Raw genomic sequence first — 19,639 nt, 5'->3', positions numbered from 1 at the left:
TTGTCCTTTATTGATTATTGTTTCCATATAGAACAAGGATTGTATTTGTATATATTTCAAGGAAGTAATATAATGAAAATTACCCCATAAAATTCTATCATTACAAAGTACTAAGATACCTCCAAAAGTTCAATTAGTAATTTTTTAGTGTAACAGTAACACTAGGTATGTCACAAGTCTCAAGAAATAAATGTGCCATTCCTATGCGCCACATAAACACGGAGTAGGATTTTCCCTTCATATTTCTCTCCTCTTCCGTTTCCTCTTCTCACACTTTTCATTGTCTTACTTTTTCTATAAAAAAAATTAAAATAAAATGTCGACATGGGTTAATCGTGATCGTTCAAATAAGAGAGAAGGGAAAGAGAGGAAAAAAATTATGAGATATAATCCTACTCCGTATGAACTCTCTTATATTTGGCAGTTTTTTTATTGCAACTGAGCAACCTTACTCCCCGAAAGTGTCTTTTAGAATTGTCAATACGAGATTGTACATATGAATACAAGGGGTAATCTTTTGTTTGTCCTTATTCCCGAATATCCATTTTATTTTATTTCATTTTATCTATATTTTTGGAGGTGAGGGACTGTCAAATCCCGACCTGGGGTGGATCACTTCCCGAGCCCACTCCACCACCATAGCACGATATTGTCCGCTTTGGGCTTACCATTCCCTCACGGTTTTGTTTTTAGGAACTCACGAGCAACTTCCCAGTGGGTCACCCATCATGGGATTGCTCTAGCCCCCTTCTCGCTTAACTTCAGAGTTCTCATGGAACCCGAAGCCAATGAGCTCCCAAAAGGCCTCGTGCTAGGTTGAGATGGAAATATACATTTAAGGATCACTCTCCTGGGCGATGTGGGATGTTACAGAGACCGTCTGTCGTGTATGATAGTGCACCAATTTTGGAGAAATGATTTTCGTACATTTTTTTTCTTCTCATCTAATTATTTTTGGTCTTGACCCACTTAATTTTACAGTTTAATGGTATTCCTCTTTACTTATAAGTCAGAAGTCATAAGTTCGATTCTCACAGAAGGTAAGTTTAAACCACATTATTACTAACATATTGTAAGACTAAACCATCGTCTTCCCTCTTTAGTGTAAATAATATCATTTGATAAAAAAATAAAAAGTAAAATTTCTAGTCTTGAATGAATGAATTAAAGAAAAATCAAGAAACTAAGCGGAAATCATTTACCTCCGGCAAACATAAAATAAGTCAGTTTGTATTTCCAATTTGTTTCATATACAAATCAATATACAAACTAGTTAGAAGCCACAGTGGGATGTTCGGCTGAAACATGAACTAATAGACAATAAATGGATCAACAAATTAGAGTTTTGTGTGTGATTAACTAAATATTCGGACTATTAACTGGCCTAAGTTTTCATGCTTGTTGCTGCTGCATTTTGAGATTAATACAGGCAGGTACTTGTTGCTCCATCTCCCACACCTTCACATTGTTTCCATAATGCCATGAGTTTTCAGTTATCAATCCGTAGCCGCCGCAGTTCAGCTTGGAAGGTAGGGCTCGAAGTTAGTGTTCGATATGCAAGATTTCTTATGTCTTCGTGTGAACAATCTCGAGAAATGCGGACCAGCTCCCACAGGGCACCACTAGTGATCATGTCTTTAGCATTCACTTCTGAAAAAGAAACTAAACAACGTGAGCAAACATTCTGACAGAAGATTAGTTTGTTTCATAGTGATTGGGGAAGTGGAAAGCTTACCATGTTGTGCCAAGTGACAGAGTGCAAGTTCGATGTGGCGTTTGATTGGTGAGGCGTCATTGCTAGCATTCTGTACAATCCATGCAAGCGCGCCGTCTTCAATCAGAAGAGACTTTCCGGTCTTGGTACCTACAATGAAATAATGGTAATAACCACTTTAACTCTGTCCACATGATTAAACTATATATGCTTTCACGAATTCTTCATAAATCAATTTTTTATCAAAAGATGAAAACAAATTTATTAAGTAATGCCGGACAGTGATAACCTGTGATTGAAACTAAGCACAGAATACTTTTTTAAGACACGCACAGGAATAACTTTTCCATGAACACATAGCCTCTTTACCTTGTGTAGATGCTCTAGACTCGCATTTTGCAAAGTTTGCTATTCCTCGAGCAACTTGTGCAAGAACATCAGGATGTCCACATCTGACCATTCCTAGCAACGCCTTGATGCCACCTTCACCCCGTAGCTTATTCTGTAATTTATCTGAGCAATGCAATTTCATTTTTGTCAGTAACTGCAGAGTAGACTAACTTGTATTAAACTTTTATTTCATGACGCCACTACAAGCACTTCAAAAAGGAACTAATGCAATTGTAAAAACTGCATTTCCGAACTCAATACACCTCTCATACCAGATGGACTTGCCACAATCCAAATACCTAGTTTGGATGAAGTTTGATGTAATTATAACCTCTTAAAAGTTAAGCCTTAACTACTACATCAATCTTTTCATGAGTCGTTTACTTATTTGAGTTAATCTGACTAACCCAACCACAAGCACTTATGGTCCGTTTGGAAGGGGGTTTTGGTGGACCAAGGAATTTACTAATGTTGGGAGTAGCAAATGAAGGGGGTTTTAGGTTCCTTGTTTGGTAAAGACCCTTCCAAAGCTCCAATTTAATCCCAGGCTTTTCAGGACCCTTTCAAAATTGTATCCAAACAAAGTGGATAGGATTTGGGATTTCCAAAACCAGACCTTCACCCAAACGGACCCTTAGTGAATTAGTGACGCATTAAAACCCCCACTGCCCCTCAATATGAGAATACAAGATGGCTTTACCATGGTGTCCAACTAGTGTAGACAATGTAACTGTGATCTAGAGTATGAGCTTAATAATTGCTGCTACAGAAAAACATTAAATTCTGAAAGATTTCATGAGTTTTCATTTCAGGTAAATATGATTACTTTAGGTATTTTAGCAACTTGATGGGCTTATTTGGTGTGATTAAGGATATCATTAAGGAATTGAACATTAAGAGGTCAGAAAGTTTACCATTTCCACATAGATTAGCAATGGCACCAGCAACCATTCGAAGGGTTTGGGGATCTTTACCGTGGGCTGCTGTCATAGATAACAAACTAATTCCCCCTTGAGTCATTATCAGCTCCTGGTTGGTTTCTGATTTAAAACACCAAAGAAGAATTAAAGCGCATATTAGAGAGTTGCGACTTTCTCAGCCAATGTTGTAATTATGAACGTGGACTTCAAGTTTATACCATTCATCGCTAGATTTGCGATTGCACCAGCAGCAACTCTATGTATGGTTTCATCCTCAGAGTTTTCAAGTAGCATCAGCAAGGATGTAAGACCGCCAGCTTCTACTATTCTCTCCTGATTTGTTTCTGAATATTAGGAGGAGAACACGTGTTATTGCTTGCTGATGCAGTGAGCACTAAAAATATTGATATTATGAAGTAGAAATATCAGATATGTAGGTAGAGCTTTATTCAACATGACAATCCTAACCCACGCGAATCATATCACAAGGGAGACATGTCGACCAAAACACAAGGAGACAAATTGTATACAATATGCAATCAGTACAAATATAGATAAAGAACGTACGAAATCAAATGTTACCACGTGAAAGGAGATCCCTGTCTCATCCAAGCTTTTCATACACCCTCTTGGTAGCTTACCATACTTTTCTTTTAAATTAACATAAGAGGATCTTCTATCAATACAGGACTGAAAATTGGATTCCTGATCCAAGCATTAATTCCTATATATTATTTTATGCATTTTTTATTCTTTGCACAATTATATCATGAAGTATCATCTAATTTCCTTTGCACTTGCCACTGATTCTAAACAAAACACAACAAACAATAGAAACTAAAAGAAGAAGTTCTATAGCCTCAATATGAAGCATTGTTCTGCAGCTAACACCCAACTATATTTTCCAAGTATACACAAATAATTATAAATGAAGATCAGGAATGGTTTGAAAAACTAATAAGCATGTGATACTACAGTATCTGTGTAAGGAAGACAAAAAATGGTCACCTTCAGCAGCAAGATTTGCTACAACTTTAACAGCATGAATCCGCACATCATTATCTTCTGCTTCAAGCAATGACAAGATCTTTTGCAATCCCACTGATAATATTGCCTTTTGTTAGTAATAAACAAGAGGAAAGATGGATGCACTTAAAAAAAAAAAATCTACCGTGAAGAGAGAATAAGTAGCTTAGGAACAGTAACCTTGCTCAAAGAGTTTTGCTATCGAGGCTTTCTCCCCATTTCCTGAATCTTTAAGCTGCGGTTGCCTAACTTGACTCATAAGGGACTCAAGACCACCAATTTTTCCCGGCCCACTCCTGTCTAGTTGTTGACTTGTCTACAAAAGCATATCCATTAGAAATCCAGGTATATTTCATGATTCATCATGAGATGGGCCCATTTGTTGGATATTCTTTTGTAGTGAGATGTTGTCTATTTCATTTGTTGGACAAACTCCTCTAATGAGATGTTGCCTAACTTGAGTGATACTTATGGGCCCATTTGATGCAGAATGAAATAGACATGTACAGAAGTAAATGGGCAGAGGGATCCATTGGGCCTCCTCATATGCCGAGAGTTCTAATTCAGTTTCAAAAATTAACAGCTCACAGCATCACTATCATTGTAAGAGTTAACGTCTCAAAATTTCAGATTCATAAAATACTTGATAATTTTACGTGTGGCGCACCTCATCGGCTTCAAAACTTAGTTGCAACAATTGACTGTGTAGTCTTGCTATTTCTCCTTCAAGTTTCTCTTTCTGATGTTCCTCATCTTCCAACATCTTACGAAGTTTTAAGATCTCAGAGTTTCCAGCTGCCTAGAACATCAAAATAATTTCTATGTAACACCAAAAAGATGTCAAAGACTGACTATATGAGATAAAATTATTATGTCAGTGATAACTCACCTCTGACCTTTTCCACTGAGTCAATTGACTTTTAAGATTTTGCACTTCCTCTTCAGCAGCCTTCCTAAGCATAGTCTCTTTCTGGAGCAACTTTGTTAGGTCATCAATTTCCTCCACATGCAGCCTGCAACTCTATGTACAATAAAACTGTTAAGACTCTTCAACACGCAATACGTAGAGGAAAAAGAGAGCCAAAAAAGTATCAATTCGGCAAGGGGCAGGTGAGATACATATCAACTAAAATCAAGCGAGCACTATTACGACAACTTTGTGCTACTATTTGACAGTTTAAAAGAAGCAAACGACCATGATATACATATTTGATAGCATGCATGTCCAGTGTAGATATGTTGTATGGTCTGTTTTTTAAAGGACATGTCAAACGAAGACCTACAGATGCTCCGGTTAGAAGATGTGATTACGAGATAGAGGCTCAAGGCCAAAGGGATAGAGGAAGACCTAGGAAGACTTGGAAAGAGACTCTAGAAAAAGACATGGACTACTTGGATCTAAGGGACGACATGGCACAAAACCAAATGCTATGGCGTTCTAGGATTCATATAGCCAACCCCACTTAGTGGGATAAGGCTTTGTTGTTGTTGTTGTTGTCTGTTTTTTAAGAAAAGAATTGTTGGGGCATGATGTTCAACATTAATGATTTAATTATATGACAATAAATGCAAAACATATATATCATTGTTTTCTAGAGTTTAGACCATAGTACCTCTTTGCTTGACATCATGTTAGAGCCATTGTCCTCGTGTCCATTTGTGATTTTTTCACTGTCATGCTTTTTCTGAGTAATCACCAACTGCTCTTCGAGCTTCCTTATTGATTCCATATAGTCTTTCTGATATTTCAATCTTTCCTTCTACTAGGGAAAAAACATGGATCTAAATAAAGCCTTTACATTCTTTGGGAAAAAAAATGAGCACAAGTACGCTCAAGGCTGGCTGACAAGACAATACAATAAACTCTTTCTTTTTGCTTTGCAAACAAATATCACCAGCTATATTTTCATTTGCAAAAAAATTCTTTGGCTAAAACACGTTAAAAGTGTATATCGTATGAAAGGCAACTAGCTTTTCAAATATCAGTACAAAAATTTACCTCTAGTGCGTCTGCGTAGTTCCTTTCAACATCTGAGATCCGATTTTGTGCTTGTATGCTCATTCTTTCCATCTCATCCTCAAATACTTTCTGCTGCCTCTCATGTTCTGCAATGATTTTGTCTAATTGTATATCTAGCCTCCTGGCCAAACTTTTGTAGTCAAATTCTTCCTTCAATTTCAACATATTTTCCACTTTCATAGCCTAAGTAGGAAAAGAGTTTCAGCATCTTCCAAATAACAGATATGCATAACACATATATTTTGCGCAAAGTATTTCCATGATTTTTTTTTCACTGCCAGTGATATTTGGTAATACAGATAAAACCAACTATTTGGCAGAAATTTACCTATTATGACTACACTAAGTTACCATCTCGTCCAGAGAGGAAAATTCAAAGGATAAAGAAACAAGGAAGTGACTTAGATACCCACCCGCTGTCCAAACATGATGGTGCTAGCTGTCTCTCCTCGATGACGTGGGGATGGACCAATAGTAATAACCAGTGAAGTTCTTGCTGTGCCTGTTGGAATTTACAGGTTAGTAATGTCAAAAGAAAGATGCACTGCAAATCCGGCTTCATGTAAGGGTTTTTTTTAGTATTTAAAAAAAGCAGCATAGAACGATACAACATTTTACTTATTATTTCTTTATTCATCTATGACAGACAAGTGTCTTTTAATCTATTGCGTGTCCTTTAATCTATTGGAAACAGACGTCACCAACTATTTGAGAAGGTCCAGAATCATACTCGAGAGATACCCATGCAAAAAATCTAAATGCATACACCTGAATGAAGATAGCATATTCTACTAAGATTTAGAAGAAATTGTAGCAATGGTCCATAAACTTTAACTCAATTGTAGCAATGGTCCCTAAACTAAAAATCTGTGGCCATTGGTCCTGCACTCGTTAATATGTGCAGAAATTGTAGCAATGGTCCATAAACTTTAACTCAATTGTAGCAATGGTCCCTAAACTAAACATCTGTGGCCATTGGTCCTGCACTCGTTAATACGTGCAGCTAAGGAAAACCAAATACTATTTCATGTGCATGGCACCTCCAAAGGATTAGACACTCCTTTAAGCTCCCTCACCTGAGTAAGCTCAAATGGAACCTCCAGAGGATGAAAAGCAAAAAGGAATCACAAAATTCAGTCAATCAGAAGCTGCTGGACAGCCAAGACGGTGGACCTGCCAAACAGTTGGGTAGCCCACAAGGCGAAGTCAACAGCAAAGCAGCGAAATTGACCAATTCAAAGACTTGTAGAAGAGAGGGAGTGGTCGGCGTCACTGGACTCTGCAGAGAGGCTCCAATGCTTCTTTCTTGCCGCTTCTGTTGTTATTGTTGTGGAGTTAAACTTAATTTCATCTCCGCCCCTTTTGATTTCACTTGATTTTGTTTTGAACTTTGCGCTGGAATTGAAGTTTTGTGATTTGGGTTTTGCTAAATTTTGATCACTAGTGTTTTAACTTCGGTAGAAAAATTCGGTTTTCCTTATTTGCCCCTTAATTCAAGCTCACGTTCCACGCACATGACTCATTCTGATGGAAGTTATAACAAAGTTGATGAAAAGAACCATAGCTCAACGTTTTGACGAGTTCAGGGATCAATGGATACAGATTTTTAGTCCAGGGACCATTGCTATAATTTCCTCCTAAAATTTAATGTGTAACAAGAAAATGCTAAATGCAAAATTTAACGCATGTTACCTCCAAATGAATCCCTAAGCAATCTTGTGAGTTTTGAATCTCGGACTGGAACATGTGAACTATTCTCTGCCAATGCATTAATACACTTTCCCAGTGCACTTAAGGAGAGATTAATTGATTTGGCTTCTTCTAGTGTATGTCCTTCACTTCCTGGCATATGAAAGATTAACAAACAACCAAAATCAGACCCTGCCACGATAAACAAAATGCTTACGATAGAGAAAAATGAGTATGTAAGGCAGCTGCACCTCTACAATAATACCCCATTCCTGAATAATGGCTGGTATAGAAACCCTAAGCTTATGGAAAGAAAGGACTAAATTTTCTGAGATAATTAGTTCAGGATTTAAAACAAAGTTTATCTGTTCTCAAGAACAAAATACTGTATTAGGGAAGAAAATAAGGAATAGTCAGTCAAGCATAAGTCGGGAAACAGTTTTTATCTCCATTCATAACATGCCCCAACCTGATTTGTCAATGCGCTCTGAACCAGCAAGATCCACCACAACCAACTTGCTCTTTCGAACAACAGGAGCCTTTAGACTTTTAACCACGTGAGAATTGTTCCCATTTTGGCTTGAAAGAGCTGAATCTCTTCCCTTGACAGACTTCTTTACATTTACCTGTAGCACTTGATATCCCATTTCTTTGAGAAACATATCTCTTAATGCTAAAACAGAATCAATAATACAATCTACAATGGATTCCATTCACTTTCACAAACATAAGCATAGAACAACAGGAAAAACAAATTACTTACCATCAGAATAGCATGACTACGGGAAGATTCAGTATTTAATTTCGTATTTGTAGCAAAGCGGTGAGCTTCCCCAAATCTTAGTAGTTCTACAAAACTCTGCTGGTCCCTGATTTCAACTAGGCTAGCCCCTGGTACTGAGACATCACCAGTCTTTGGGTCTTCCACAATAGAAATGTTATCGTTCGCAGGATCAAGTAGGTCCTGTATGGTTTCCATGTAAAGCTGCATACATTCATAAAGAACCAGTATGAGAAATCTTTAAACCAACAATAATACTGATATATAAGCCTATCATTAACACCAGATTCAGAGGAAAACCACCTGCAAATACGAGACTGACAAAGAATCAGACTCTGGAGATACATCTGCTAAAATATCCTCCATAGCACGAACCATAATTCCACGAGCAGAAGTGTCCTCCTCTCCAAGTTGTCCAAGAGTATATGTTTTCCCTGTACCGGTCTGGCCATATGCCATGACCGTTCCATTGTAACCGTCCAGAACACTCTGGTGAAGGAAATTACAAGATGGCATGTCACTTGAAGGAACTTCCACAAAACATAGAAGCAAAACAAGAGCTTCTTAATAGTATGAATAGGTATATTTATAAATATAGATATATAAACATACATATGCTTATACATTTCCAACATATGAAGGGAGTGTTAAGATATAAAGTATTTATTGCCTCACACCCAATAAATTTAAGATTTTTGGGACAATAGTTGTAAGGTGTAAGACCACAAATCCTTACCCAAAATGTCCAGCAAAAATTGGTAATTTTGGTTATTTAGACCTGCATACATACTCGAAATTTTCCCAACTGACGGCCAAATGACATTTAAAGCACAAATTTCCCCCTTTAGTCCTTAGCTGGTGTCCTTGCTAAGGGAGAAACCCGTTACATACAAAGACAAAGCAGGCTACAATCCCACACAAGATGATCGACTCGTGTACAGCCTACAGCCCTAAAAAGCTTCAAAACCGCATGAACCAATAAGCTCAGTCTCCTCTGATAGCACGACATGGATACGCACCCAAATGAGCTAGCAGCAAGTTAGGAATTGTTGTCTAGATCTACATATATGTCCATGATATCCCAAAACTTAAGAGACTCTTTGATTATATCTAATGCACACGGTCAAGTGGTACTTGGGTGCTACCTTTGAGTTTCTCCGAGTATAATTTGGTTTCTTTAAGAGAACAAATTCCATTATCATCATTGTACGAACTCAAGCATGCCTAAACAAATAAACAAACAAACAAACAAATAAAAAAAAAAGAAACAAGCTTATGCAAAATCTTAACTCCAATCTCTAAGGGTTGGGAGGTATAGTTTCCAACATAAAATTTTGTAACGTTAAATTCTACCAGTTACAAGTAGAGTATAATATTCTTAACTGCAAAAGCATAATATTTTCCAACGGAAAAATCTAGCAGCGACAACTAATAGTCTTTGAAACATAGTGCGATTCAAAACATAAGGAGATGAAGAAGAAAAACTTTCAGTAAGATGAATGTTACAGATTATGTGGACCTTTGGAACAGACTAAATGTCTAGCAAAAAAATTCCCGATATTAATAAACTTCCAAAAGTACAGTTTGAAAGTGGAAAAAATAGAGCTTTAAATGACTACAAGAAGGAAACTAATGTTTTACGCATATGCACCTCAACAACAGGCTTTGCCACTACTTCATAAACACGCTTTTGGGATGCAAACTCAGTAAGCACTTCATCAAATTCATAAGTATCTGTGTCCCAATTGTTCTTCCGAAGTTTCAACCTTTTTAGCTGAAATAAAGCACAACAGATTTAATTTCCGTGACCTTAAAACAGCAGTAAGATAGTTAGATGTAACTAAATTAGGTATAAGCAGGATACCTCTGGTTGCAATTCTACGCAGTCCGCAAAATCAGCATCTGCAACCATTTCCTCATCATTACGTGGTCGCAATCTTACAGCTACTCGGACTCTTCCAAGAACTATACCCAATAAAAGAAGGTCAAATGAAGTAATGAACAACTACGAACTCAGAATATAAATTATTAAAGTATGGGAAAGGAAAAGGAATTCATACTAGGAACCTCTTTTGATTAACAAAAATTACAATTTGGGAAAAGTAATGCTAGTAGGGATGGAGGAGTTTGCTGATTAGCATTTACAAGAACAAAAGAAAAGAACGATTAAGTTTCACCAACAATGGCAAAACTTTACATTGAAATATCCTACTAAACTAGCATTTAAAATGAATTTACAACTTAATTATAAAGGACCATAAAAAGGCTTGAGCTTTCTACATATAAAGTATGCACAAAATAGAATCCACACAAGACCCCATAATTTATTTCTCATTTTTTGATTGACCAAAGTATTTCTGTATACTTGATTCATGTGGAATACCATTTGTACAGACATACTATTACATGATTGCATAACTTAGTCTGCCCCAATTTATTAAAAAACAATCAAATGCTCCCTTTTTTTTTGGGTCGACAAATGCTCCCTAATTTGAAAAATTTGGCTCCAAAAATCTAGAAAAATTATCCATCCTCAGAAAGTGAAATTTCGAATTCGGCAACTTTATTTCTTTTACTTTGTGGAAGTATTTTTCCTGCTTGTATAGATATGCAAATACAGGTTGCCAGTACTAGCCAAAAAAGCCCCAAATCTAATTTTCCTTAACACACATCTAACTAGTGCATAATTAAATGACAAATTTTTCACACACAATACCTATCAAAACCACTACAATAAAAAACATGAAATAAGTTCCTCAATATCTCAAACCACAAAATGCACCAGAACCCAAAATTCCTCACCTCCTGCTCCAGCAGAACCACCGCCGCCGGTGGAGCCGGTACTGTTCCGGCGGGGCCCAGAAGCAGGCAAAGACTTGGATTTGACAGAAGACTTGGGGTTGGAATTTACAGAGAGAGGCCTATCCACCCTCAAAGCTCCCCTCTGACCGCCATCTCGGTAATTATACCCGCCCGACGCCGCCATTGTAATCCACGAAACTTCAAAAATGGATCTTTCAGCTCACAAATGGGCAGGGCAGGAACACAAAAAAATGTGCTATCTTTGAAATCCCAGGAAAAAAAATCCAGAAAAATCCAAGTGCCAGTTTCAAATTTGAACAATTCCCAGAAGAAATCCCGGTGCCAGTTTTCAAATTTGAACAGTTCCCGGAGAAACCCAGATGCTAGTTTTCAAATTTGAAGTTTGAAGAATGCAGTTTGTGTGGGAGATTAGTAGTAGTTTTAGTGAGTGTTTTTTCAAGTGGTAGTGGAGCTAAATCGTGTGGGATGTGAGTCAGATAAATCCGGGGTTTTTTCTCTTTTGATTTGCTTTTGCTTCCTCAATCGAAGCGTACTGGGGACAGTGATGTTAACTACATTGCAAAATATAAAGTTGGTACAAGGGAAAAGAAAGATGATAGAGAGAAAACTAGAAAGATTGTATTGATTGAATGGATAAAATGTATACAAAATGAACTTAATGAAATACTAGCTATACAATTCCTTATATAGCCATATATTCCAATTACAATAATACCCCTCTAACTATATTTCTGTTATATCAGTTATTACCCCCCCTCAAACTAAACTTGGAGTATCCAAGTGAAGTTTGAGCTAGCCAGATATTTTGAGACTGATCTGGAGTAAGTCTTCAAGCTTTGGGAAGGTGACAATTACTCTGATAGTAGGAACCACTGGGATAGCAACCTTGACTGGAAACGTACCCATTGGAAGCTTTTCAACAGGACATTTGAGAACAACTTCCCATTCTCCAACTATTTGAATCCTTTCCAGTGATTTGTGGCGTACCTTCTTCATCTGGACCTTTTGAAATTTTCCATACAAAGCCTCTTATAAAATTGTAACACACCCTCAGGCCGGTTATAACAACTTCTTGCGGGATTACCCTTCGTGGGATTTACCGTCAACAACTTCATTTAACATTGGCTTCGGCCTTTAAACAGAAAAATAACAAACTATAGTGTGGCATCGGCCTTAACTATAGCACCACGGGATCGCCCTTTGTGGATTTTACCAAAATACAACTACTCTTAACAGTGGCATTGGCCTTCACAATTTCAACAACAGAAAATCAACAGCTATGTAGGATTACCCTTCGTGGGATTTACCTACTTACATCACGGAATTACCCTTCGTGGGATTTACCGTTTACAACTTCATCAAACTTCATCGTATAACCGGACTTACTGTAGATTCATGCTAACAATTGAGTTGGTTAGACTCGACATTATAGGCTGTAATAAGGAAAATACTGCACCACTCCTCAGTTAGCTGCTGAACAATCTTCTTAGACATTACAGGTCTGAATTTTGACACAAACCACAATCGGAACAACCACAAAATTGTACATACCAGAATGCAAGAATTCACACGCATGGTGCATACCAGACTATCAAGGGAAGTAAGATCAACATTCCTAGACCAACCAGACTACCAGAAATTGAACCAAAACCAAATCTTTAAGCCTCCAGAATTAACAATTCTTCAAGAAACCGACGAGCAAATTAGTTGACGATGACAATCGGCCTTGGAATTCATCAAACATAAAGAAATTCTCACTGAGACAAATCAACAAACAGGTAGAATGCACAGACCTTTACTTTGCTGAAACCCCATAATTCTAGAACCAAGAAACTCCACCAAGAACCAATCAACGTCTTCAATGGAAAGGAGCTCTGCAAGAGTATCAACCCAGATGAGGCCGTTGCTTATGGTGCCTCTGTGCAAGCTGCGATCCTGAGCGGTGAGGGTAACGAGAAGGTTCAGGATTTGTTGCTTCTTGATGTCACTCCTCTGTCTCTCGGTTTGGAGACCACTGGAGGTGTGATGACTGTTTTGATTCCGAGGAACACTACCATTCCAACCAAGAAGGAGCAAATCTTCTCTCCCTCTCTGTTCGCAGTTGTTGAAGCCCGGAAACGCAAAAATGGTGACCGGCTTGATACGGAATCAACAGAGAGATGGAATCAACAGAGAGATGGTGACCGGGTTGATTTCTGCCTCTGCCATTTCTCTGCGTCCGCAAATTGGGAGGTCGGCGGAGAGGAACTTCGTCTCCGTCATTGCCGTCTGGATCTGACTTCTTCAAGATCAAGAACGAGATGGAAACCTCGGCGGAGAGGAACTGCGTCTTCGTCATTGCCGTCTGGATCTGCCTTCTTCAAGATCAAGAACGAGATGGAAACCGACTCTCACCTTCCGGCGATCTTGCCAGGAAGGGATCTACGGCTCCTGAGCCATGAACATTGACGGCTGCAACGGCCTGGCCTGCCTGACGAAGATAGCGCCGCACATGTTTGTGATCAAGGACTTGGTGGTGGATATGACGAATTTCTACAACCAGTGCAAGAGCATCGAGTCGTGGCTGAAGCGGAAGACGGCGGCGGAGTTGGATGGGAAGCAAAATTTGCAGTGAAACCCAGATGAAATCAAAGAAAACCTATGCGAAATCTCAGAGAAGTTTACATAGAAAGAAAGGAAGAAAGAGCTCTGGTATTACGAATAAGGAAATACGCGGAAATGAAAGAAAGTAATGAAGAAAGATAGAAGAGGAATCGACCACCAAGATCCATGGCGTCAGCCTTGGTGGCTCTGATACCATGTTAACTACATTGCAAAATATAAAGTTGGTACAAGGGAAAAGAAAGATGATAGAGAGAAAACTAGAAAGATTGTATTGATTGAATGGATAAAATGTATACAAAATGAACTTAATGAAATACTAGCTATACAATCCCTTATATAGCCATATATTCCAATTACAATAATACCCCTCTAACTATATTTCTGTTATATCAGTTATTAAGTGAGTGGGGGGAGGGGGAGAGAGACAGAGATAGAGAAAGCGCGTATTTGATCTGGTTTACTAGTGAAAAAAAGTGAGACTGATGGTCCCGTCACATATTAAGAACTCTTTAGATATGTTTTTAAAATAGTCGGAGATATTTTTAGATAAAATATTTTTAAATTTCAAATACAAGAAATACTAGTTATATGTTTTTTTCAAAAAACGTTTTAAGTATTTTTTAGGATTTACTAGCATTTTTACTAATAATTATTTCTAAAAATATTTTTAATAAAAGCTTTTCCAATCGTTTTAAAAAAAGTAATGTTAGGAAGATTAAATTTGTAAACTAAATTAACAAACCAAATAAGATGTCATCAATAGAAAATGAGCATGTTTATCAACGATTAAGTAATAATCTAATTATCGATTTTGATATCATTTAGTGTACAAAATATAATCTACAAATCTAATGTATCTGGCAATATTCTTTGAAAAATACATTCAAAATAGCTTTAGTCAATGCATTTGGAGTTTTAAGATGAAAGAATGAAAGCACCCTTTGAACCAAGTTGTGCATCTACTACTTATCACTGAACTGACTAAAATAACCCTACTAACACCCACTAGATTTCATATTATAATTCTTCTTGCTGGAACACCCTCTATTTATATTTCTATACTAATAATTAAGAAAAAGCTACATTTCAACCTTTCTTTTAATTTCTGGTTGTACCATTTTCATATTACAATAAAGCAAATTAGAACTAATAAAATAAGGATAGAGTGGTAAGTATGTATATTTTGCACACAAAAAAAAAAAAAAAATTATTCCACATTGGAGTGAAAAACTTATAATCATCATTTTAACTCCTCACATCATCACATCATCGCACATGTGTGCCAATTGCTAGTGATAGTTAATTAAAGGGATGGCTATCCTTTGCACCCCTTTAGTTTCTATCAACAATATTTTGACTCATGTCTTTTGAAATTTGACAATTTACTACGTGTAAAAATTCTTGGAGTATTGACCCTTCATTAGTTTAACTTTATTATTCCAACACTACAATCAATCAACCCCATCTTTTGCTTGCAAGAAGTCATATCAATTAAGTTAACTTTATTTTTCCAACATTACACTCAATCAACCCATCTTTTGCCTGCAAGAAGTCTCATATCAATCACAAATAAAAGTGTCAATTTTCAAAAAATAGATATCACATTGTTACCTGCCTCAAATCGCTATGGTGCAAAATTTTGATTGTTTTATTCTCATTTTCCAGAACTTTTTATACACAAATCCAAAAACTTATTTTGACGCAAATACAATATGCATTCATGTAATGTAACCGTATAAGAGGAGATGGTGCATACTGTGGTCATATTACAACTTTCTCATAGCTTTGAGCATAGTCGAAGGAGAGTATACCACACACCAATGATTAAACAATGGACTTGTTGTCAAACAAAACATCTTATCTTGAATTACATCAAAGGTTCCTCAAACCGTGCAAATCTATGAGCGAACCCATTGCATCCACGACACACATGATTGATTGTAGAATTCTTAAACCAAGATTCAATATACACACTAATAATGAAGGATCGATGAATGAGCAAAAAGTTTGAAAAACTTAATTGAATACAAAGAGTACAAACACTGATTAGCAAAATGATGAAGGATCGATAAATAAGCAAAGAAGAAGGAAGAGAAACGTAAGTTTTGCTTAAAAACATAGCCCTAGTGAGAGGAAAGGAATCAATCCTTGAAATGTACATTCATGAACGAATTTTCAAATTCAATGGTGCCAAAAAGTGCATTAACCATTTGAACATTGTCCCTTTTTTTTTTTTTTTAATAAAGAATCCAACTTTCATGCACCCTTGAGTTTTATAAAGTTATGCTTTTGCAAAAGGAGAAAAATAAAATGGTCCCATTGACATTGATTTGTTAGAATCCCCTCATTTCACACACATATCTACAAAGTGAACTTCATTTTTCTTACTTTCCTTAAAGATCAATGATGGAATGATGGAAGTGGTGGGAGCAGTGAAGAAATTGTCATCCTCTAACTACTAAAGATTTTGAATCGGAATAAGAAGGAATCGAAATGAGTAGGAATTGGTGTGAGCATGAAATGGAAATAGAGATTTCAATTTAAAGTGTATATTAACTATCATGAATCAATATGAATAACAAAACATTTGATTGTCGAAATACCCTTGTACAAAATAAACTTTACGTTTCATCTTAAATCTTAGGAAACCCATCCCTTATTAACTAGGAATGGCATTCCCTCTAATTAGAGCTCTAATTTGATGCACCCACTTAGTATTATGGTCTAATGGTATCCATTTTCTCTTGTAAGTGAGAGGTCTTAGATTCAATTCTCGCCACATGCGAATTTGAACCACATTATTACTAGCTCATTATGAGGCTTAGCCTATTCCACCATCCCATAGTGTAAATAATATCTTTTGTTCAAAAAAAAAAATAATAATAGAGGATATTAGCAACCTTCTCGCTTGAATCTTCTCATTCTACTTTTTTGGTTCGACTCTCCTTTTCATTCTGCAATGTTGTTTGATGATCGGAACTTACTTTTTAGATCGCCCCATATAGATTAACTCTGCAAAGAACTAAATCAGAAATCATTTAACCATTCGATTAACGTTGTCACAATATCAACGTTTAAGTGAGAAACATGCTTATGTATTGATTAACGATTAGATATGGTTAAATGATTTCGAATTTACTTAATTTTTTGCATATATGATCTTTAAAGAGCAACCTAGAAAGCAAACTGTTCCAATCATCATACAACATTGTATGATGAGAATGAGAATTGAGAATGTCTAAATGAGAAAGTTTTTAACACTTCTCTTCCGAATTTTGTGTTAGGACTCACATAACCTTATGGTTTCTGGTGAAGTAAACATCCCATTTCAGCTACCTTTAAGAATAGTACAAAATAAAAGATATTTAATTTTGTATGCGAGTTAATTTTGCAGGCTATTTATGAGATGTCAAGCTTCAATGATAAAGTGTATAATTCAAGTGGTCTGAAGTTGATTTTAACGCATGAGCTTTGCTCTACCAATCACTTAGTCTGCAGCTCCATATTTGTATGAGCTTTCGTGACACAGAACTGCACTTCAATCGGATGATGACTTCCAAGGTTAATGCTACTATAAAAGGAAAATACCAAGAAGAGATGAAGCCTTTTCTAAATTAAAACAAAAGAAGAAAAAAAAAATTAAACTAAGTCATATATTGAAGAATAAAATAAAACCATTTTAGTGATAAGGAAAATGATTATACACAATCCTTTTCTTCTTTTGCACATTTTTATTTATTTTTTGTCTATTGATTTTTTTTTTATTATTCAATTCAAGATTAGAAAGAAACAGGGTATGTAAGAATCATTTGATAACAGGGAAAAAAAAAAAAGAATATTCATGGGAAGAAAATGAGTTTGCTTCTAAAAGATGCTAGGTGCTAATCGAGCGACGGGCTGGGGCTTAGCACCTAAGCGGCTAGGCGGCCACCTAAGCGGATTTAATCAAATCTATTATATATCGTGTAAATAAGTGTTTATGTATACATAAAATATATATAATTTCATCATAAACTACAAACTAGAATGACATATATATTATGAGTTATTGGAACATAATGAAACCATAGGAAATAAGCGTATAACGTGTGTTCATTTAAGTATTCAACAAGTCATTTACAATTTATTGAAAAAAATAAAATACAAAATAAAAGTTATCTATTTTCTATCTAAGTGAGTCGCAACATAGACGGGTCTTGGTGGGCTAAGGGGGTGCCTAGGCGGTCTAGGCGGACGCCTTAGTAGGTCTAGGTGCCATTTCTTAATTTTCAAATGCCTAGATATTAATCGGGGCAGTGACCAGCCGCCTAGTGCCTAGACGGGGTCTAGGTAGGGATTTTAGAACAGTGAATGTGAGCAAACTGTAATTATATTTTTCTTGTCTTTTGAATTACAAATATAGTCTCTACAGAAAATTAAACTTGAATGACAAAGGAAACACACTGATGTAACAAGTTATATATTTAGACAGGCCATTTATATGGAGCAATTCCCATTTTTGGGAAAAAGAAAAAGAAAAAGGGATTAATTATGGGGAGCCACTCCACATCGAACTTCAACGATCTAAATCATCTATGTTGTAAATCTCGATTCATAGATCATTCTCGTAAAAATGCAATTCAATCTAAAACCATCTGCCCATTCAATTGTCACGATGAAAATTCAATGTTTCTTAAACCATAGTGTTCATCAATTTCTTTGAATGCAATTAGATGCCTCAAATATTTTCGATTTGGCTAATATTTTGTAAGGATGATCTATGAGGTGTAACTTGAAAAGTATTCGGTTTGCATCGTTGAAGTTCAATGTCGTTTGAGCCCCGCAACTAATCTGCATATAAAAAAATAATAATTAGGATCCCTTCCCTTAAAATATATATCCTGAATTAGTATAATGTGGATTGTTATTTAATACACTGGTTCACAGATGATTGCAATAAGGAAGTCATTACATAAATGAATACTAGCATATGTTTACACACTTTGTATGCGTGAATTTATTTATTTAAAAAAAAATGGGAACGATAGAGGGAGAGAAAACGTGGAAGTGGGAGTGGGGAGAGAGGTTTTTGTTTTTTATTTTTTATTTTTAAATATTAGGTATATACTAAAATCACAATTAGGTGAGGCTTACATAAAAGCAGCAAAATTTAATTTTTTGAAATTACATTACTGCTCATAACTTTTTGTTATGATAGAAGAATAAATAGCCTTTTCACCCTCTTTTGGTTGACAAAGAGGGTTTTATTAAGGGAGCTTTAATGAAAATGGCTTGGGCCAACAAATATCTAACCAAAAACCATCTCAAAATGTTATTCAATCAAAAGGGTTCAAAGTTTAATAAAAAAAATCATCCAAAACTATTGTCCACAGGTTAAACTTACAAGCCTAACCTGCTACAAATCTACACTTCCATAAATACTCCTAAATGATTCGATATTGTCCTGACTCTTCACCAAGTTCAAGCCAGCACGAAACCTCCATAATAACTCCCTGTCTTCCTATCAAATCAAATTCCTCCATTTCAAAAACAACCAAATCAAAGTTCATCAAAGTTGAAAAAGGAAGCATTCATCGGAACAAAGCTGCTAAAACAAGTTCAAAGAAGTTTAATGGCAGAAACCGATGAAAAAGTGTCTTAAAAAAAAGGAACCAAAACAGAAAACTGTTTCT

General features: G+C 36.2%; 1 protein-coding gene across 1 annotated transcript; it reads right to left on the bottom strand.

Annotated features, from left to right (window-relative positions):
* Window positions 1-1,214: 1,214 nt before the first annotated feature.
* Window positions 1,215-11,908, bottom strand: LOC103962369 (kinesin-like protein KIN-UA). Its single transcript, XM_009375071.3, has 19 exons — window positions 11,343-11,908; window positions 10,405-10,505; window positions 10,192-10,314; window positions 8,844-9,029; window positions 8,523-8,744; window positions 8,229-8,385; window positions 7,763-7,912; window positions 6,484-6,572; window positions 6,050-6,253; window positions 5,664-5,810; window positions 4,940-5,071; window positions 4,718-4,849; window positions 4,231-4,366; window positions 4,033-4,125; window positions 3,243-3,368; window positions 3,019-3,144; window positions 2,084-2,227; window positions 1,736-1,864; window positions 1,215-1,650 (listed from the first exon to the last, which is right to left on the bottom strand). The coding sequence occupies exons 1-19, from the start codon at window positions 11,524-11,526 to the stop codon at window positions 1,490-1,492; spliced, it is 2,742 nt and encodes a 913-aa protein (XP_009373346.2). The 5' UTR covers window positions 11,527-11,908; the 3' UTR covers window positions 1,215-1,489.
* Window positions 11,909-19,639: the final 7,731 nt, after the last annotated feature.

The sequence above is a fragment of a genome, unplaced genomic scaffold (assembly GCF_019419815.1).
Source record: "Pyrus x bretschneideri cultivar Hongxiangsu unplaced genomic scaffold, Pyrus_bretschneideri_v1 Contig14, whole genome shotgun sequence".
NCBI classification, from domain to species: domain Eukaryota; kingdom Viridiplantae; phylum Streptophyta; class Magnoliopsida; order Rosales; family Rosaceae; genus Pyrus; species Pyrus x bretschneideri.
Note: the sequence above shows the minus strand (reverse complement) of the source record. Positions and strands in the feature narration are given on the sequence as shown.

Bases quoted from the DNA above. Each gene is read 5' to 3' on its own strand.
- LOC103962369 (XM_009375071.3), bottom strand. From the start codon at position 11,526: ATGGCGGCGTCGGGCGGGTATAATTACCGAGATGGCGGTCAGAGGGGA. The intron at 3,145-3,242 runs GTATAAACTTGA...GTTTTAAATCAG, and splicing joins CGCAAATCTAGCGATGAATG to AAACCAACCAGGAGCTGATA. The intron at 1,651-1,735 runs GTAAGCTTTCCA...TTTCTTTTTCAG, and splicing joins CTGTCACTTGGCACAACATG to AAGTGAATGCTAAAGACATG.